We start from the raw sequence: 12,980 nt of genomic DNA on the forward strand, positions 1-12,980 counted from the left end.
TCCCAATATTAGGGGGAGATAATAAGCAGCTAAAAATATGAACTAGAAGTTCAATTGAAATGTTTTGAAATAAATTAATAATTGTTATTTTGATCCTCTTAGAAATCAATATGAACCAGAAGTTCAAAAGATAACTCATTTGCAAAGTTTATGAAATCAATCAACAGCTGCTAATGCTCCAATAAAAATGAATGTCCCTGTTGGACAATCTAATATTGCAAATGATTCCTAACCACACGTGAAGCATGGTAAGCAAATCGGTTCTAAAGATAAAAATCCTCAAATAAGAAAAGGAGCTAAAAACAAAGATGACCCGAGTGAGGATATGAAAATAGTATTTGACATAATTAATTTTCCAGTTCCAGAAGAACTTATCAGATACCTGTAATTTACGAAAATATAGAGATCTCGACAAACTATGTCATGAATGGAATACGATGGAACCGAGATGAAGTCAACGTTGACAATATTTTTGCACATAATAAAGCGCTATATATGTGATAAATGACAATGAGGATCATAAATCAAAGTCTATTAAGGATTATAGACAATGAAATGATTGACTAAATAAGATAGACGCAATTGATACAAAATTAAACTAGCTTTGCAAAGCGAAATGTTTTTGGACCAGTAGTCCATTTCATCTGCAGATGGAGATAAATCGATATGAATAAGTTTTCAAGAGAAAAATAATAAAAACAAAATGTTTAGAGTTTGAATTGTTTATCAAGTATATTGATAAATGTCAATCATTGATTTTCAAGAAGCATATTCACCTGAAGTGAATTCAAAAAATTAATTAAGTTGAGTAGCATCTGAAATACTCAATTCATGTGAAATATGTGTTTTAACGTATTTTACTGACTCACTTGATAATGATGATCCCTGAAGGATTTAGTTATATTTGACAATAAATTATTTATATCCGAGGCTTATATTAATGATAAAATATCATCTAGACTCCCGAAGAGCTTATGAGATATTCTCATTTAAATTTATAATTTAAATAAGATTATATATCAAAAGTATTAAAACAGTTTGACATTGACAAATCTAATTTGTTGTATACTAAAAATGGTTGCAATGTCATTTGATGTGTCATGCCTCAAGAAAATGATAAACAATTTGAATTGGTCCTGAAGTACCATATCTTAATTCAATTAAGCTCACTAATATATTTGCTATAATTTCGTAGTATTTTATTTTTGCCTATTCATCCAACCCAAATATTGAAGTAAAGCAAAACATAGAATTATTTATACTTTAAAGAAACAACAATATCATCCAATCATGTGAAGATTTTAGCACTACGTCAAGCAAGCTGAGAAGATGTTTTTGTTGAGGATTGTAATTCAACACATACAAGAAATTCGTTGTTTTATTACAAAATGATGGTTCCTGCAACAACTCAACATGAAGATAATATCAGACGCAGTGCTAATTTAGAGAAGAGTATAATAAAGAAGATATGACAGAATTTTCTACAGAGTCAACTTTTAGTAAAACTTTGGAGCAGCTAGTACAGAAGATTATTTGATTTTCATCTCATGTATAATAATTGTCTTTATGAGGGGGAGATATAAATATGTTCTGCACTCTTTTTCCCTTCACCGTGGTTTTGTCCCACTGGGTTTTCCTGGTAAGGTTTTTAATGAGGCAGTTCACACACAAATGATGATGTACTCTTTTTCCTTCACTAGAGTTTTTTTTAGAGAAAGAATATCCTTCATGGACATTCAAGGGGGAGTGTTATGAATAATATGTAATGAATGTCCATTATTGTGTAGGTTTTCTTGTCCCCTAATTGTGTCCTATAAATAGGACCCATTTGTTACAATGTAATACACACCTTGAATAGAACAATACAAGAGTCTATTCTCTCTTCTCTTTCTCTCCTTCATCTCTTCTTCTTTATTCTTGTTATTCTCAAGGAATAGTTCATAACAATTTAGTTTTTGTTGAAATTTCCTTTCTTTTTAAAAAAATGTGTTTGACATATCCATTCATTATTATAACTCGTAGTCAATTTTTTGTGGGAGTTTATGCTAGTTTAATGGAGTACTTCATTATCAATCAACTTCATTTACTATGATTACAAAATTTGGCTTGAATTGACTACTAGCTAGTAATTAAATCGACTCTTAGTTAAGATTAGAGCTACGAAGCTTCTCATTCTAGCGTGTAGGAAGGGTGAAGAAATGTCATTGTCCAAGCCTACACAACCCATTGTAATATAGTACTATAGCTTTTTGGTATGAATACGTGACGCTAAAGTTTGAATCTTTGTTAACCAAAAAAAAAGTTTGAATCTTTTTCTACTTTTTCTTTTCTATTTTTTTTGCAAGGAATTATATATTTTCTGTCAAAAGAAAAACAAATTGCATGCTTGTTTGGTTCTTGTCAATTGTGATTTTTATATACAAAATATGATTTATGACGCTCTATTGTTATGGAAGCGTCATAACGAGGAAATATAGGTGGAGAAACCTATTTTGATGAGTGCAGTTTGATGGTAGCCTCGTTTGGAAGAGAAAGTGAAGTGTAACATTGATGCGATATTGTTAAATGATTAACAAAAATTTGAATTGGCATGTGCATTTAGAATGACCTAGAAGTGTTCATATAAGTAAAAACATATAGTTTGATGTTACCCTCCAGAAGTTGATGCATGGACTTTAAAAGATATCGTAGTTTGAGATAATTTTGTAAAGAGATAAGCGGATTTTGTTGTTTATATTTTTACTGGGGCATCAAAATCTTATACCTAATCACTAAACTTATGATTTTATTCCATATAGAATGAAATAATATAACTTTATTTTTGTTCAATGATAAATAGTTAAATACTTTAAAAAAATATGATAAATAGTTAAATACCCCAACTCATATGATCTTCCAAATCTATTTTAATCTATTTTTTAGTGAAAAATGCATCAAGTAAATATTCACCTACACATATTTTTTCTGAAGCAACACTTGCACATAATATCTTTAAATCTAAGGACTAAAACTCACTCAATTATTTGGTCCAAAATTTGATTTCTTACCGGTGCCTTTAAACATAATTATTGTTAGGTTTCAATACTCCTTTAAATAATAAATCATAGACAATATATACGGTACATTGGTTTAAAAAAATGGCAAATTGTTGAAGAATTGGCAAATGCTTGAGTAGACTAGAGATTATTTGGGTCAACAAGATGATGAAGAATCTTTTACTTTACACATGAAGGCAGTTCAGGATTATTTATTTATTTATATATGGCGACCAAAAATGTCCACAATCAATAAGGTACTCAATTTCAGGTTGAACTCACATGTGACGTGCATACGAAATTTGATTTTGACTTTAAAGGATTACTCCGGTCTTTAAGTAGAAAATAAGAACAATAAATATATATTTTTCATTTAAATATGATTTTAATCTCTACCTCTTTAGTAATTTTTATTTTAGTTTTCATAACTTTTATGTTTCATTCATTCTCTACAAATTTAAAAAAGCATTGTTTTTAGTTTTAAAATCACCTTATTAAGTCACATGACATAATAATTTTTTTTGTTGATAGACGAAATGACAAAGTCATTAAAAACTCACACACACAAAGTGGAGTGACTGAGGTTCAACATTGGTCCTGACGTTCGACACTAACAATTTTGATATTTCTGTCAATTGAATTAGGATTTGTGGACCTCAGATGACATAAAAATTAATAGTTTTTTAATTTACACGACCGAACTCATATTTTATTTTATATAAACCAAATTACACTATAATTCTATGTATGATTAAATTTTTGTTTAAACCTATAAATTTTGGCACATTGATTGAAACATTTAAAAAATGAAATTCAAGTTTTTGTTCTAGAGGCGATAATGTCTTTATTTTTAGTGGTAGACGATAATGTTAAAATCTAGAGGTGATAATGCCTTCGTTTTAGTGGTAGGCGATAATGTTTAGAAAATTGGAACTTAATTGGGAATGCCGGATAATTAATTCAAGTAGTTTGAGACTTTGAGTTGAAAGATCCAAAATTCAAACTTGGTGAATGAGAATAGCAAACAAATATTGACCTATCTAAATAAATTGAAAGCTGATTAGTTCATTAATTTTTCAAGAAATTAATACCAAGTATGAAATCTTAATTGGTGGATTTTATTTTGTGTTAGCTCAATTTTAGAATGAAGGAATGTGTATCGAGATAATTACACCGGAATGAAAGATAGTAAGATAATAAGTTGTGTTTCTACATTTTTTTGATAGCAAAACAATTATATCAATAGACTTAGGAGAGACACAACATTCATATTTGGTCGATAAAGGGTCATGCACGCATACGAATGTTGTGCTTAAAAGTCAAATGTGTAAAAAGTGAAATGGTATAAAAACATGTTTGATTGTCAGAGCATGTTTTCTCATATTTGATCATTCAAACGGGCCAAAGTAATCTTTAAATTATATTTAATTTAACAATTCAATCCCTTCAATTTATTTTAAATTTCAAATTTGTCCCTAAATTGATACATTATGTTTTAAACATTTTAGGTTGGTTCTCAAATTTCTAGCATGCAACAACAAAACTAAATTGTTAGATTTTATATATTTTAAGAAGCACTACTTAGTACTTACTATTACATTTAAATACTTTATGAAATAAATTGAAATGAGTGTGATTGTATAGGTAATAGTTTATTGAAAAAGTTTCTTCATTTTTTTTTTTTTAAATACAGAAGGTAGTAAGTAGTAGTTAGAAGAAGATATTGTAATTATGAGCATGTTTCCATGCAATAATAATAAGATATAAGTTGTTGTACACAGTAGGTAAAACTCTAGACCATCTTTTTGGCTTTTTGAATGGCTTAATTTGGAGTCAATTATCACACCAAACCCTTAACTATTTTTTGACTTCAAATCTTAATTAGTAGTGATTACTAGATGTAGAATTCCACAAATCACATTACCCATTAAACCAATATAAGAATGAAAATGTTAAACAGTGTTCAAGACACTTGTTAAACATATCAATATAAAAATTTAATATTGGAACTTATACATATGCAACATACTCCTTCCGATCTTAATTACAAGAAAAAATTTACTTTTTAGTTGCATTGAAAGTTTGATGTATATAATTTATATTATAGTTTAAATACATTAAACTTTAAATTTATCTAAAAAATAAATATTTTATTATAATTAGAACTAGAGAGTATTAAAAATATAAAATATCATTCTTTAATTATTAACTTTAGTTTTTTTTTTATGCTTAACCTGCCCTCGAAATACAATTTAACATGACGCATATAATAATCCCCCACACCTAAAAAAGCAAACAAAAAATATACTAATAAAATGAAAAAGTAAAAAAAAAAAAACCTTAGGTACAAGTACAACACATTACATAAGTGATCAACTTTAACCGTTTATCACTCCACTCAGCTTTTTTCTCCCCGCGCTTATTTCCACAATCATATTCTCTTTTTTCTTTCATCAACTTCTTCACTTCCTTACGTAATTTCTCCTTAAAGCAACACTCTCCACAAACAAAAACAAAAACAAAAAACTTTCTCACTTTGTTATTTTCTCCTTACTCTGTTTCTTAACAAAACAAACATGGTTGCTCTGTTTTTTCTCTTCATAGTCACACTCTTAACAACTTCAACCTCATCAATCTCCGACACCAACTCATTCATCTTCGGTGGTTGTTCTCGTCTCAAATACTCGCCGGGTTCGGCTTATGAAACCAGCGTTAACTCAGTCCTAACTTCGCTAGTTGATTCAGCAGCCTTTACTACATACAACAAATTCACCGGCACCGCCGCGTCGGAAACTGTCTACGGTCTTTTTCAATGTCGTGGAGATTTAAACAATGATCAGTGTTCAACCTGTGTAGCGCGTGCAGTGAGTCAACTCGGTACACTCTGTTTCGCTACTTACGGTGGCGCGTTACAGCTTGAAGGATGTTTCGTAAAATATGATAATGTTTCGTTTTTTGGCGTAGAGGATAAAACAGAAGTGACCAAGAAATGTGGACCGTCGATTGGGTTGACTTCTGATGCGTTTACTCGAAGGGATGGTGTGCTGGCATATTTACAGTCGTCCGATGGGAGTAATAAAAATTTTATGACAAATTCGGTTGGGGATTTTAAGGGTGTGGCGCAGTGTACGGGGGATTTGAGTACCAGCAAGTGTCAGGATTGTGTTTCGGAAGCAATCCAACGGTTGAAAAGTGAGTGTGGAGCTTCCACGTGGGGTGATATGTATTTGGCCAAGTGCTACGTGCGTTATTCGGAAGGTGGAGATCACTCGCGTGGTAGTAACGGTAAGTTATGTGGCTCTTCTTCTCTATACGTCATGTACTTTGTTAAGTTTGTTATGAGTTTTGGCTATGGTGGAAAAATGGATTAATTGCATTTAATATTTGCTGAATTATGTGATTTTTATGTGTTTAAGAGAGAAAATGTGATTAAAATAAAATTATTTGAATGTAAGAACAAAATTAGTTCACAAAGATAAAATGGTTAAGAGAAATATAGAGAGAAAATTATCACATTCAAATGACATGTTTGTATTGATTGGTGTTGAGATGGTAAGAATCACCGTGATTTTGATAAAAACTGCGCTTTAGTATATCGGATGAATTCATTCTATTTTTAAAAAATAATTGAGTGATGAAAGAACAAAAGGAACCGAATAAAAACAAGCGAGACAAAGAAATATAACAAAAAAAAAAGAAAGAAGCCTTCTCACGAGTTAGAGTCGAATCAGCACCTCCAGAGCTTTAGTGTTTTTACAAAATCATGATATTCTTGTGATTTTGTTAAATTCACCATTTGATTGTGTGGTGTTTGATAATATTTATTTGGTATTTAATTACTTTCTCTTACATTATTAAGTGAGAGTTGTCTTTAGTCCAAAAAAAAAGTGAGAGTTGTCTTTGCTTTGTTTTGAATGTTGCTTAGAAGCATATGGTCTTCCCATGTGAAGAGGGTATGGAGGTGGGTGTGGAAAATTTGAATTGGTCTAGCACCTTAATTAATTAGGAGGGGTAAACTCAAATTAATTACTTGTACTTCTTTTCATTTTTTACTTACTTTTGTTGTTGGTAAATATTATCCGTTTCTTGCTTGTTGAGTGTCTTCATTAGTATTGTTGGATGCAGCTAATTACTTTGTTGGTATTTTCTTTGAGTACTTAATAATGGGAAATTTCCAATACATATAACTTTTGTAACTATGTGGTACGTTAGGAGTATTAGAATGAAAAATTATCCTTATTAGTACTTTTAACATATCTATAATCTATGTGTACCTAAGCTGATTAAATTATCCAAAACTTGATTTTTCAAAAAAGGCTTATATTTGAATTGTCAATTAGACTTCCACTCTGCCTTTTGTATTCTTTAAATCTTTCTGTAAAAGTCATTCTTTTTGCTTAGCACATCGAGAGGAGAATAAAAAGTGAAGCAAAATTAAAAGTATCCTTCAAAAAGAAAAGAAAGAAAAAAAAAAAGATGATTAAAAAATTTTGCTTGGTCTATATTTATTTCTTTATTTTTATTGTATAACTTGAAATGTTGTTTAATTTTGTGTATTGAATTTGAAAACATGTAGTAGATGATAGCAATCACAATGATGATGAAATTGAGAAGACACTAGCCATACTAATTGGACTCATTGCTGGTGTTGCTCTAATCATAGTTTTCCTTTCCTTCTTGAATAAGGTCTGCGAAAAGCAAAGAGGTATGTATATGTATGCTTTTAATTTGGTGCACATGTTATTTCTATGCAATTGCAATCTTTTTTTATTTTTCTAAAAAATTAATATTCTCTTTTTGAACTATTTTATGCAGGTGGTAAATAAAGAATATATTATATATATGGATAGTAATAACATTGAAAATTTGTCCCTGCTATTTTTTTTTGTTGTTGGTATTTTCCTTTGTAAGTTTCCAGCACAATTCCCTTTTATAAAAAGATTGCTCAGTGAAGAAGGTATAGATAGAAAGATCTTTGTGGAAAAAGTGGTTCTTTACATAATGAGTTACAATAAGGTGAAAAGACTCAGATTCCACTCTCTTTATTTATTTACTTTGTCCACCAATGTGTATAAATAGTGAACATTTTAAGTAAAAAAAAAATGCATCATGCTATATTATAGCTTTAATAATGGGTTATTACTAGAACATGATGAATAACTTTACTTTCCATTCAAAAAGTTAGACTAGGACAAGTTTGATCACATTTATGTCAAATCTATGTCCCATTATGTTATTATTAAGGACTTATGACCTAGTTATTATTGGTCTATTGATCTCTAACTGAGAAATTTTTAGTATTATGAATTATGATACCAACTCATGTTTGACCATGCATTGTATTGTGAATTCTTTCACAAGAAAAAGGTTATTTTATCTTCTTTTTTTTAAATATCAATAATACCAAATACTAACATGCAATGATTAAGGAAGTATAATGATCACTCTATTATTATATAAGGATAAAATGATCAAAATGTAATTAGTTAAAGAGAAAAGATGAATAAGATTGTTGTATAAAGTACTAAATAATTATAGGACCATGGCCTTTATTTTAGTAAACAATGTCCATGAAATCCCTTGAGAATCATCTCTGTTTACATCTTTATGTCATCAATTTGCTTTTGGGACACTTTTAGTATAGGGACTCTGTTTTTCTCCAAGCCTATCCAATCTTTGGCACCACTTAACATCACTACTTTATTACCTCTTTTACTAACCTCATTATGGAACCTTAAGCTCTTTGTCTCTCATTTCTTAAACCGAATATTCTCATACTATACAACCATAATGTGATAATTATAAATTCATGTTTGTTCCTAATTCATTGTATGTCATTGCATTAACAATATGATTATGATGGACATTAAACAAAGAGCTATACAAAAGTAAAGACAAGTGTAAACATGGCCATTCAAATTTACATTGTAATTTAGTACATCTGATTTTTTTTAATGGCACTCACTAGACCGCCTAATACGATTCGAAAGTCAGTTCTTACATCAAGTTGTTTCAACCTCCTTCCAATCATAGTTGCAGAGGATTGAACTGTTATCCTCCCTACTAAGTTCAACGTCAATTACCACTGAATCAAGTAACGATCGGCAAGTAGTCTGATTTTGGTAGGTATACATATAGCATTGTCAAAATTGGACCTAAAGTATTGACCTAGTGGTTAGTGGTTACATAAATTGTGAACCCCACATTATAAGACTCAACCTCTAGTCTAGTTATGGCCTCCGTTCATGCATATGATACCCTCCTTGACCATTTAACTGGTTTTGAGAATAAAACCAAATTAGCACAAAGTCATAAGGAAAAGTTTTCAACCACTACACTACTTGTAGATAGTACTCCATATAACATTAAATTAAACAATTTCTTTCTTTACCCATTTTTAAATGACAATTATCTGTATTTTGTGAAATAATAAATTGCATTAAAATTAAACTGAGTTATCTTGTAGGAGCTTTCTTCCACACCCATAACATTTGTCTTCATACCACCCCACCTTTCATTTTCTTCACCTCTGTCATGAGTTCATTAGCACTGGATACAATAAAAAAAAATTAAATCAAACAATATTGTTTAATGAATAATATAGCTCTTACAATTATGGATTAACATTCATCGGTTAAATCATACAAAATCGATTTGTAAGTTATGATTTGCAATCACTTATAAATATACCCCATTCATGTCAAATACTATTGAGTTAGCTGGTGATCTGATACCAGATGATCTAACGAACTTGAAACTCAACTTTAATATTATAATTCTGAATTTAGTACAAAATCAACTTATAAGGTGATGTACCGAAATTTGCAATCACTTAAAGACTCTTTTAACAATAACCAACAATTTATTGCTGTGAAAAGATAGGGAATATTTAATTAATCTTACTAATTAAATCAGTTAAGCCAATCTAAATCTATATATATGTAGGAATATAAGATAAAGGTGAAATTGACAATGAAACTACAGTACTACTAATTGCCGCTCTACTTTAATAATTTTAATTGTTGAATGAGTGAACAACTACTAGTTTTGGCTTGTTACATCTTTTGAAAAGTTTTTCTAAATCAAAGGACGTGTAAAGCAATAGCGGCTCACACTTGGTTCTTAGTTTTGCAATATGGCTCTATTAGAAAAAGTAAGATTCTGTATTAATTTCTTTTTCTTTTTCTTTGACGGTAGTAATAGTATTTTCATTAACATGTGTCACACATATGTAAAAGAACAATGTATAGTAGGAAACTTCTTGTCCTCAATGATGCAAAATTGGGTCGAAATTTGAAGAAATATACATATATTTGAGGTCATAAACACAGCCACCTAAATAAAAATTGTAACATATTTTGCTTCTTAATTTATAATACTGCATTGCATCTGTTATTTTTAGAGAATAAAAAGTTTTAGCCTAACAAGTAACAACACATAATAGATCAAACCTTCTTTGTCTTCGTTCAAGTGATATGAACTTTATGTCATATATAGCTACAACATTTTATTTGAGAAGTGACCGTAATTTGAACTATTGTAAAATCGACCAAAGGAAAAGAAAAGGTTGAAACATTATACAAGATTTGAATCACAGTCACTAATCCTCATTAGAGGTATCAAATGGGCTGGCCGATGAGTTAGACTAAATGGACCAGCTGACTCAATTATGATTGGACTGTGCATTAAGGAGTTCGATCTGGCCACATGGGGCCATGTAGACTAATGAGCCACCCGACCCATTTCATTTTTTTTTCTTATGTTATTCAATATTTTTTATGTCAATTTGATATATTAGTTCTTCATAATTATCAATTTTATAGAGATATTATTTGATGTAAGTCTAAATAATTTTACATTAATACTAAATATCAATTAAGCTCTAGTTCGATTCCCATAAAAAAAAATTTTTTTTTAATGTTTTTATTGATATTGGACTGGGCAATGGGCTTAAGTGAATATCCGGTGAGCCCAATTAAAGTAAAAAGGACGATAAGCCCAAAATCAAGTAAACCCTAAAATACCCAATAGGCGATTAGAGCTAGGGCGTGACCTGCATCTCTAGGGCAACGCCAAAAAGGGTGGACTCTATGTTACTGAAAAAATCTTCTCCTTCCTTGTATCAACCGCTACCTTGAGAAGAAAGAAATAAACTTCTCGCAACTGCCATAGCTTGGAGACCAAGGTTCTCATCCCTATTTTCACGCCATACCACCGAAGAAGATGCTAAGGGCCGGATTTTTAGGAACCCTTGCTTGGAGAAGAAGACTAGAAGCTCTATAAATAGTTCCATATTCTCATTTTGTAGAGGGATCGAATTCTGACTTATTAAACTCCCAGGGTTGTTGGGATTGAACTGAGTGTAATCACACCATTTGATCAATAATACAAACCCCCTCGTTTTTTACCAGAACATTTTGGCGCCCACCGTGGGGCTGCGGTAAAATCATTTGATCCCAGCCTATCACAGCAACTAGACGAAAAATCAAACATCTTCACATGGCTGGAGAACACGAAAACCACGACAACTCTAACGTTAACACCCTGCAAGCCGCCGTCGTAGAGATTCGGCGCTTACAAACTCAAATTGCGGCCATCGAAGCCGAAAGAACTAATGAAAAAGAAAGAGCGAAATTGATTTTGGAGGAGGAGGAGGGAGAGGGCGTCATGGACGTACAACCCTTAGCACAACACTTGTGGGATGCCCAAGTAGTGGAAACAATCAAGGTTCCTCACCTTCCTACCTTCGACGGAAAGACGGATCCAAGGGAGCACTTGATGGCAATTGGGACACAAACTGCCATAATCAATGCTCCGGAGCATCTGAAATGTAAATTACTGGCCGGCACTTTCAAGGATGTCGCCCTGCGTTGGTACATGAACCTTCCAAGAAACTCAATCGAGAGTTATGCTGACTTTCATAAAAAATTCATTCACCAGTTCGCTGGATCGAAACACGTGAAAGTCACATCAACCAGTCTTTTCTCCATCCGCCAAAACCATGGCGAGTCATTACGTAACTTCCTCGCCAGATTTAGCGAAGCCACCATCAAAGTCTCAAATCCAAATCAGGAGATGTTCGTGGCAGCCTTCCACAATGGGCTAAGAGCGGGACATTTCAACGAGTCCTTAGCCCAAAAGCCAGCCTCGTCAATGCAAGAGGTGAACAAGAGGGCGGAGTGTTATATAAAGGGCGAAGAAAGTAACGCCGAGAAAAGGCAAAGAGATGTTAAGGAGAAGGAATACGTGGGCCGTGCCACTAGAGCGCCCGAACACCCACGACCAAAATCGGGAGGCCACCAAGGGGATCCATGGCAGAGGCACCATGGGAAGCCATACCGCCAACCGCCCAGAAGAGAATTCAGGAATCATCCCGCCAATGAAGACCTCACGCCATTAAACGCCTCAAAGGTTTACGTTTTAAATGAGATTCTGGCCACTGGTTTGGCAAACCTCCCCCCAAGGAGAACCAGTAACATCCCCATGGGGCTGGACGATAACTCCTGGTGCGCATATCACAGGTGTAGAGGTCACTCCACGGAGAAATGCTTCCGCTTAAGAGATTTAATCGAAGAACTAATCAAAAGCGGACACCTTCGCAAATTTATTGACGACGCCGCCCAAGGGCGGGTTGTCGTGCCAAAAGTCCCCCGGCAGGAGCCACGAGACCCTCCTGGGCCAAGCAGAGAGCCTCCCAAGGGGAGAATCTCCGTGAATACAATAGCAGGAGGATTCTCAGGTGGGGGCGAATCAAGCTCAGCAAGAAAAAGGTATGTACGCCGAGCCATCTCGGAGATATACCTCGTAAGTCAGCCTCAGCCATTAGACGTACCAGACTTGGCATTCACGGCAAAGGATGGTTTGGAGGTAGCACCCCATGACGATGATCCTTTAGTGATACAAGTCCAAATTTTGAACTGTGATGTAAAAAGAGTATTGATAGAT

At 32.6% G+C, this 12,980-nt stretch overlaps 1 protein-coding gene across 2 annotated transcripts; it reads left to right on the forward strand.

Annotated features, from left to right (window-relative positions):
• The first annotated feature begins 5,385 nt into the window (after positions 1 to 5,385).
• Positions 5,386 to 8,075, forward strand: LOC123917597 (plasmodesmata-located protein 6). Of its 2 annotated transcripts, none has more exons than XM_045969362.1 (3): positions 5,386 to 6,320; positions 7,612 to 7,740; positions 7,851 to 8,075. In XM_045969362.1, the coding sequence occupies exons 1-3, from the start codon at positions 5,612 to 5,614 to the stop codon at positions 7,859 to 7,861; spliced, it is 849 nt and encodes a 282-aa protein (XP_045825318.1). In that variant the 5' UTR covers positions 5,386 to 5,611; the 3' UTR covers positions 7,862 to 8,075. The 2 variants fall into 2 exon arrangements, with proteins under 2 accessions (XP_045825318.1, XP_045825319.1); XM_045969363.1 differs by having other exon boundaries at positions 5,432 to 6,320; positions 7,615 to 7,740.
• Positions 8,076 to 12,980: the final 4,905 nt, after the last annotated feature.

The sequence above is a fragment of the Trifolium pratense genome, linkage group LG3 (assembly GCF_020283565.1).
Source record: "Trifolium pratense cultivar HEN17-A07 linkage group LG3, ARS_RC_1.1, whole genome shotgun sequence".
NCBI lineage: Eukaryota > Viridiplantae > Streptophyta > Magnoliopsida > Fabales > Fabaceae > Trifolium > Trifolium pratense.

Excerpts from the sequence above, each read along its gene's own strand:
- LOC123917597 (XM_045969362.1), top strand. The coding sequence starts at position 5,612 with ATGGTTGCTCTGTTTTTTCTCTTCATAGTCACACTCTTAACAACTTCA. Across the intron at positions 6,321-7,611 it reads TCACTCGCGTGGTAGTAACG|TAGATGATAGCAATCACAAT; the intron begins GTAAGTTATGTG and ends GAAAACATGTAG.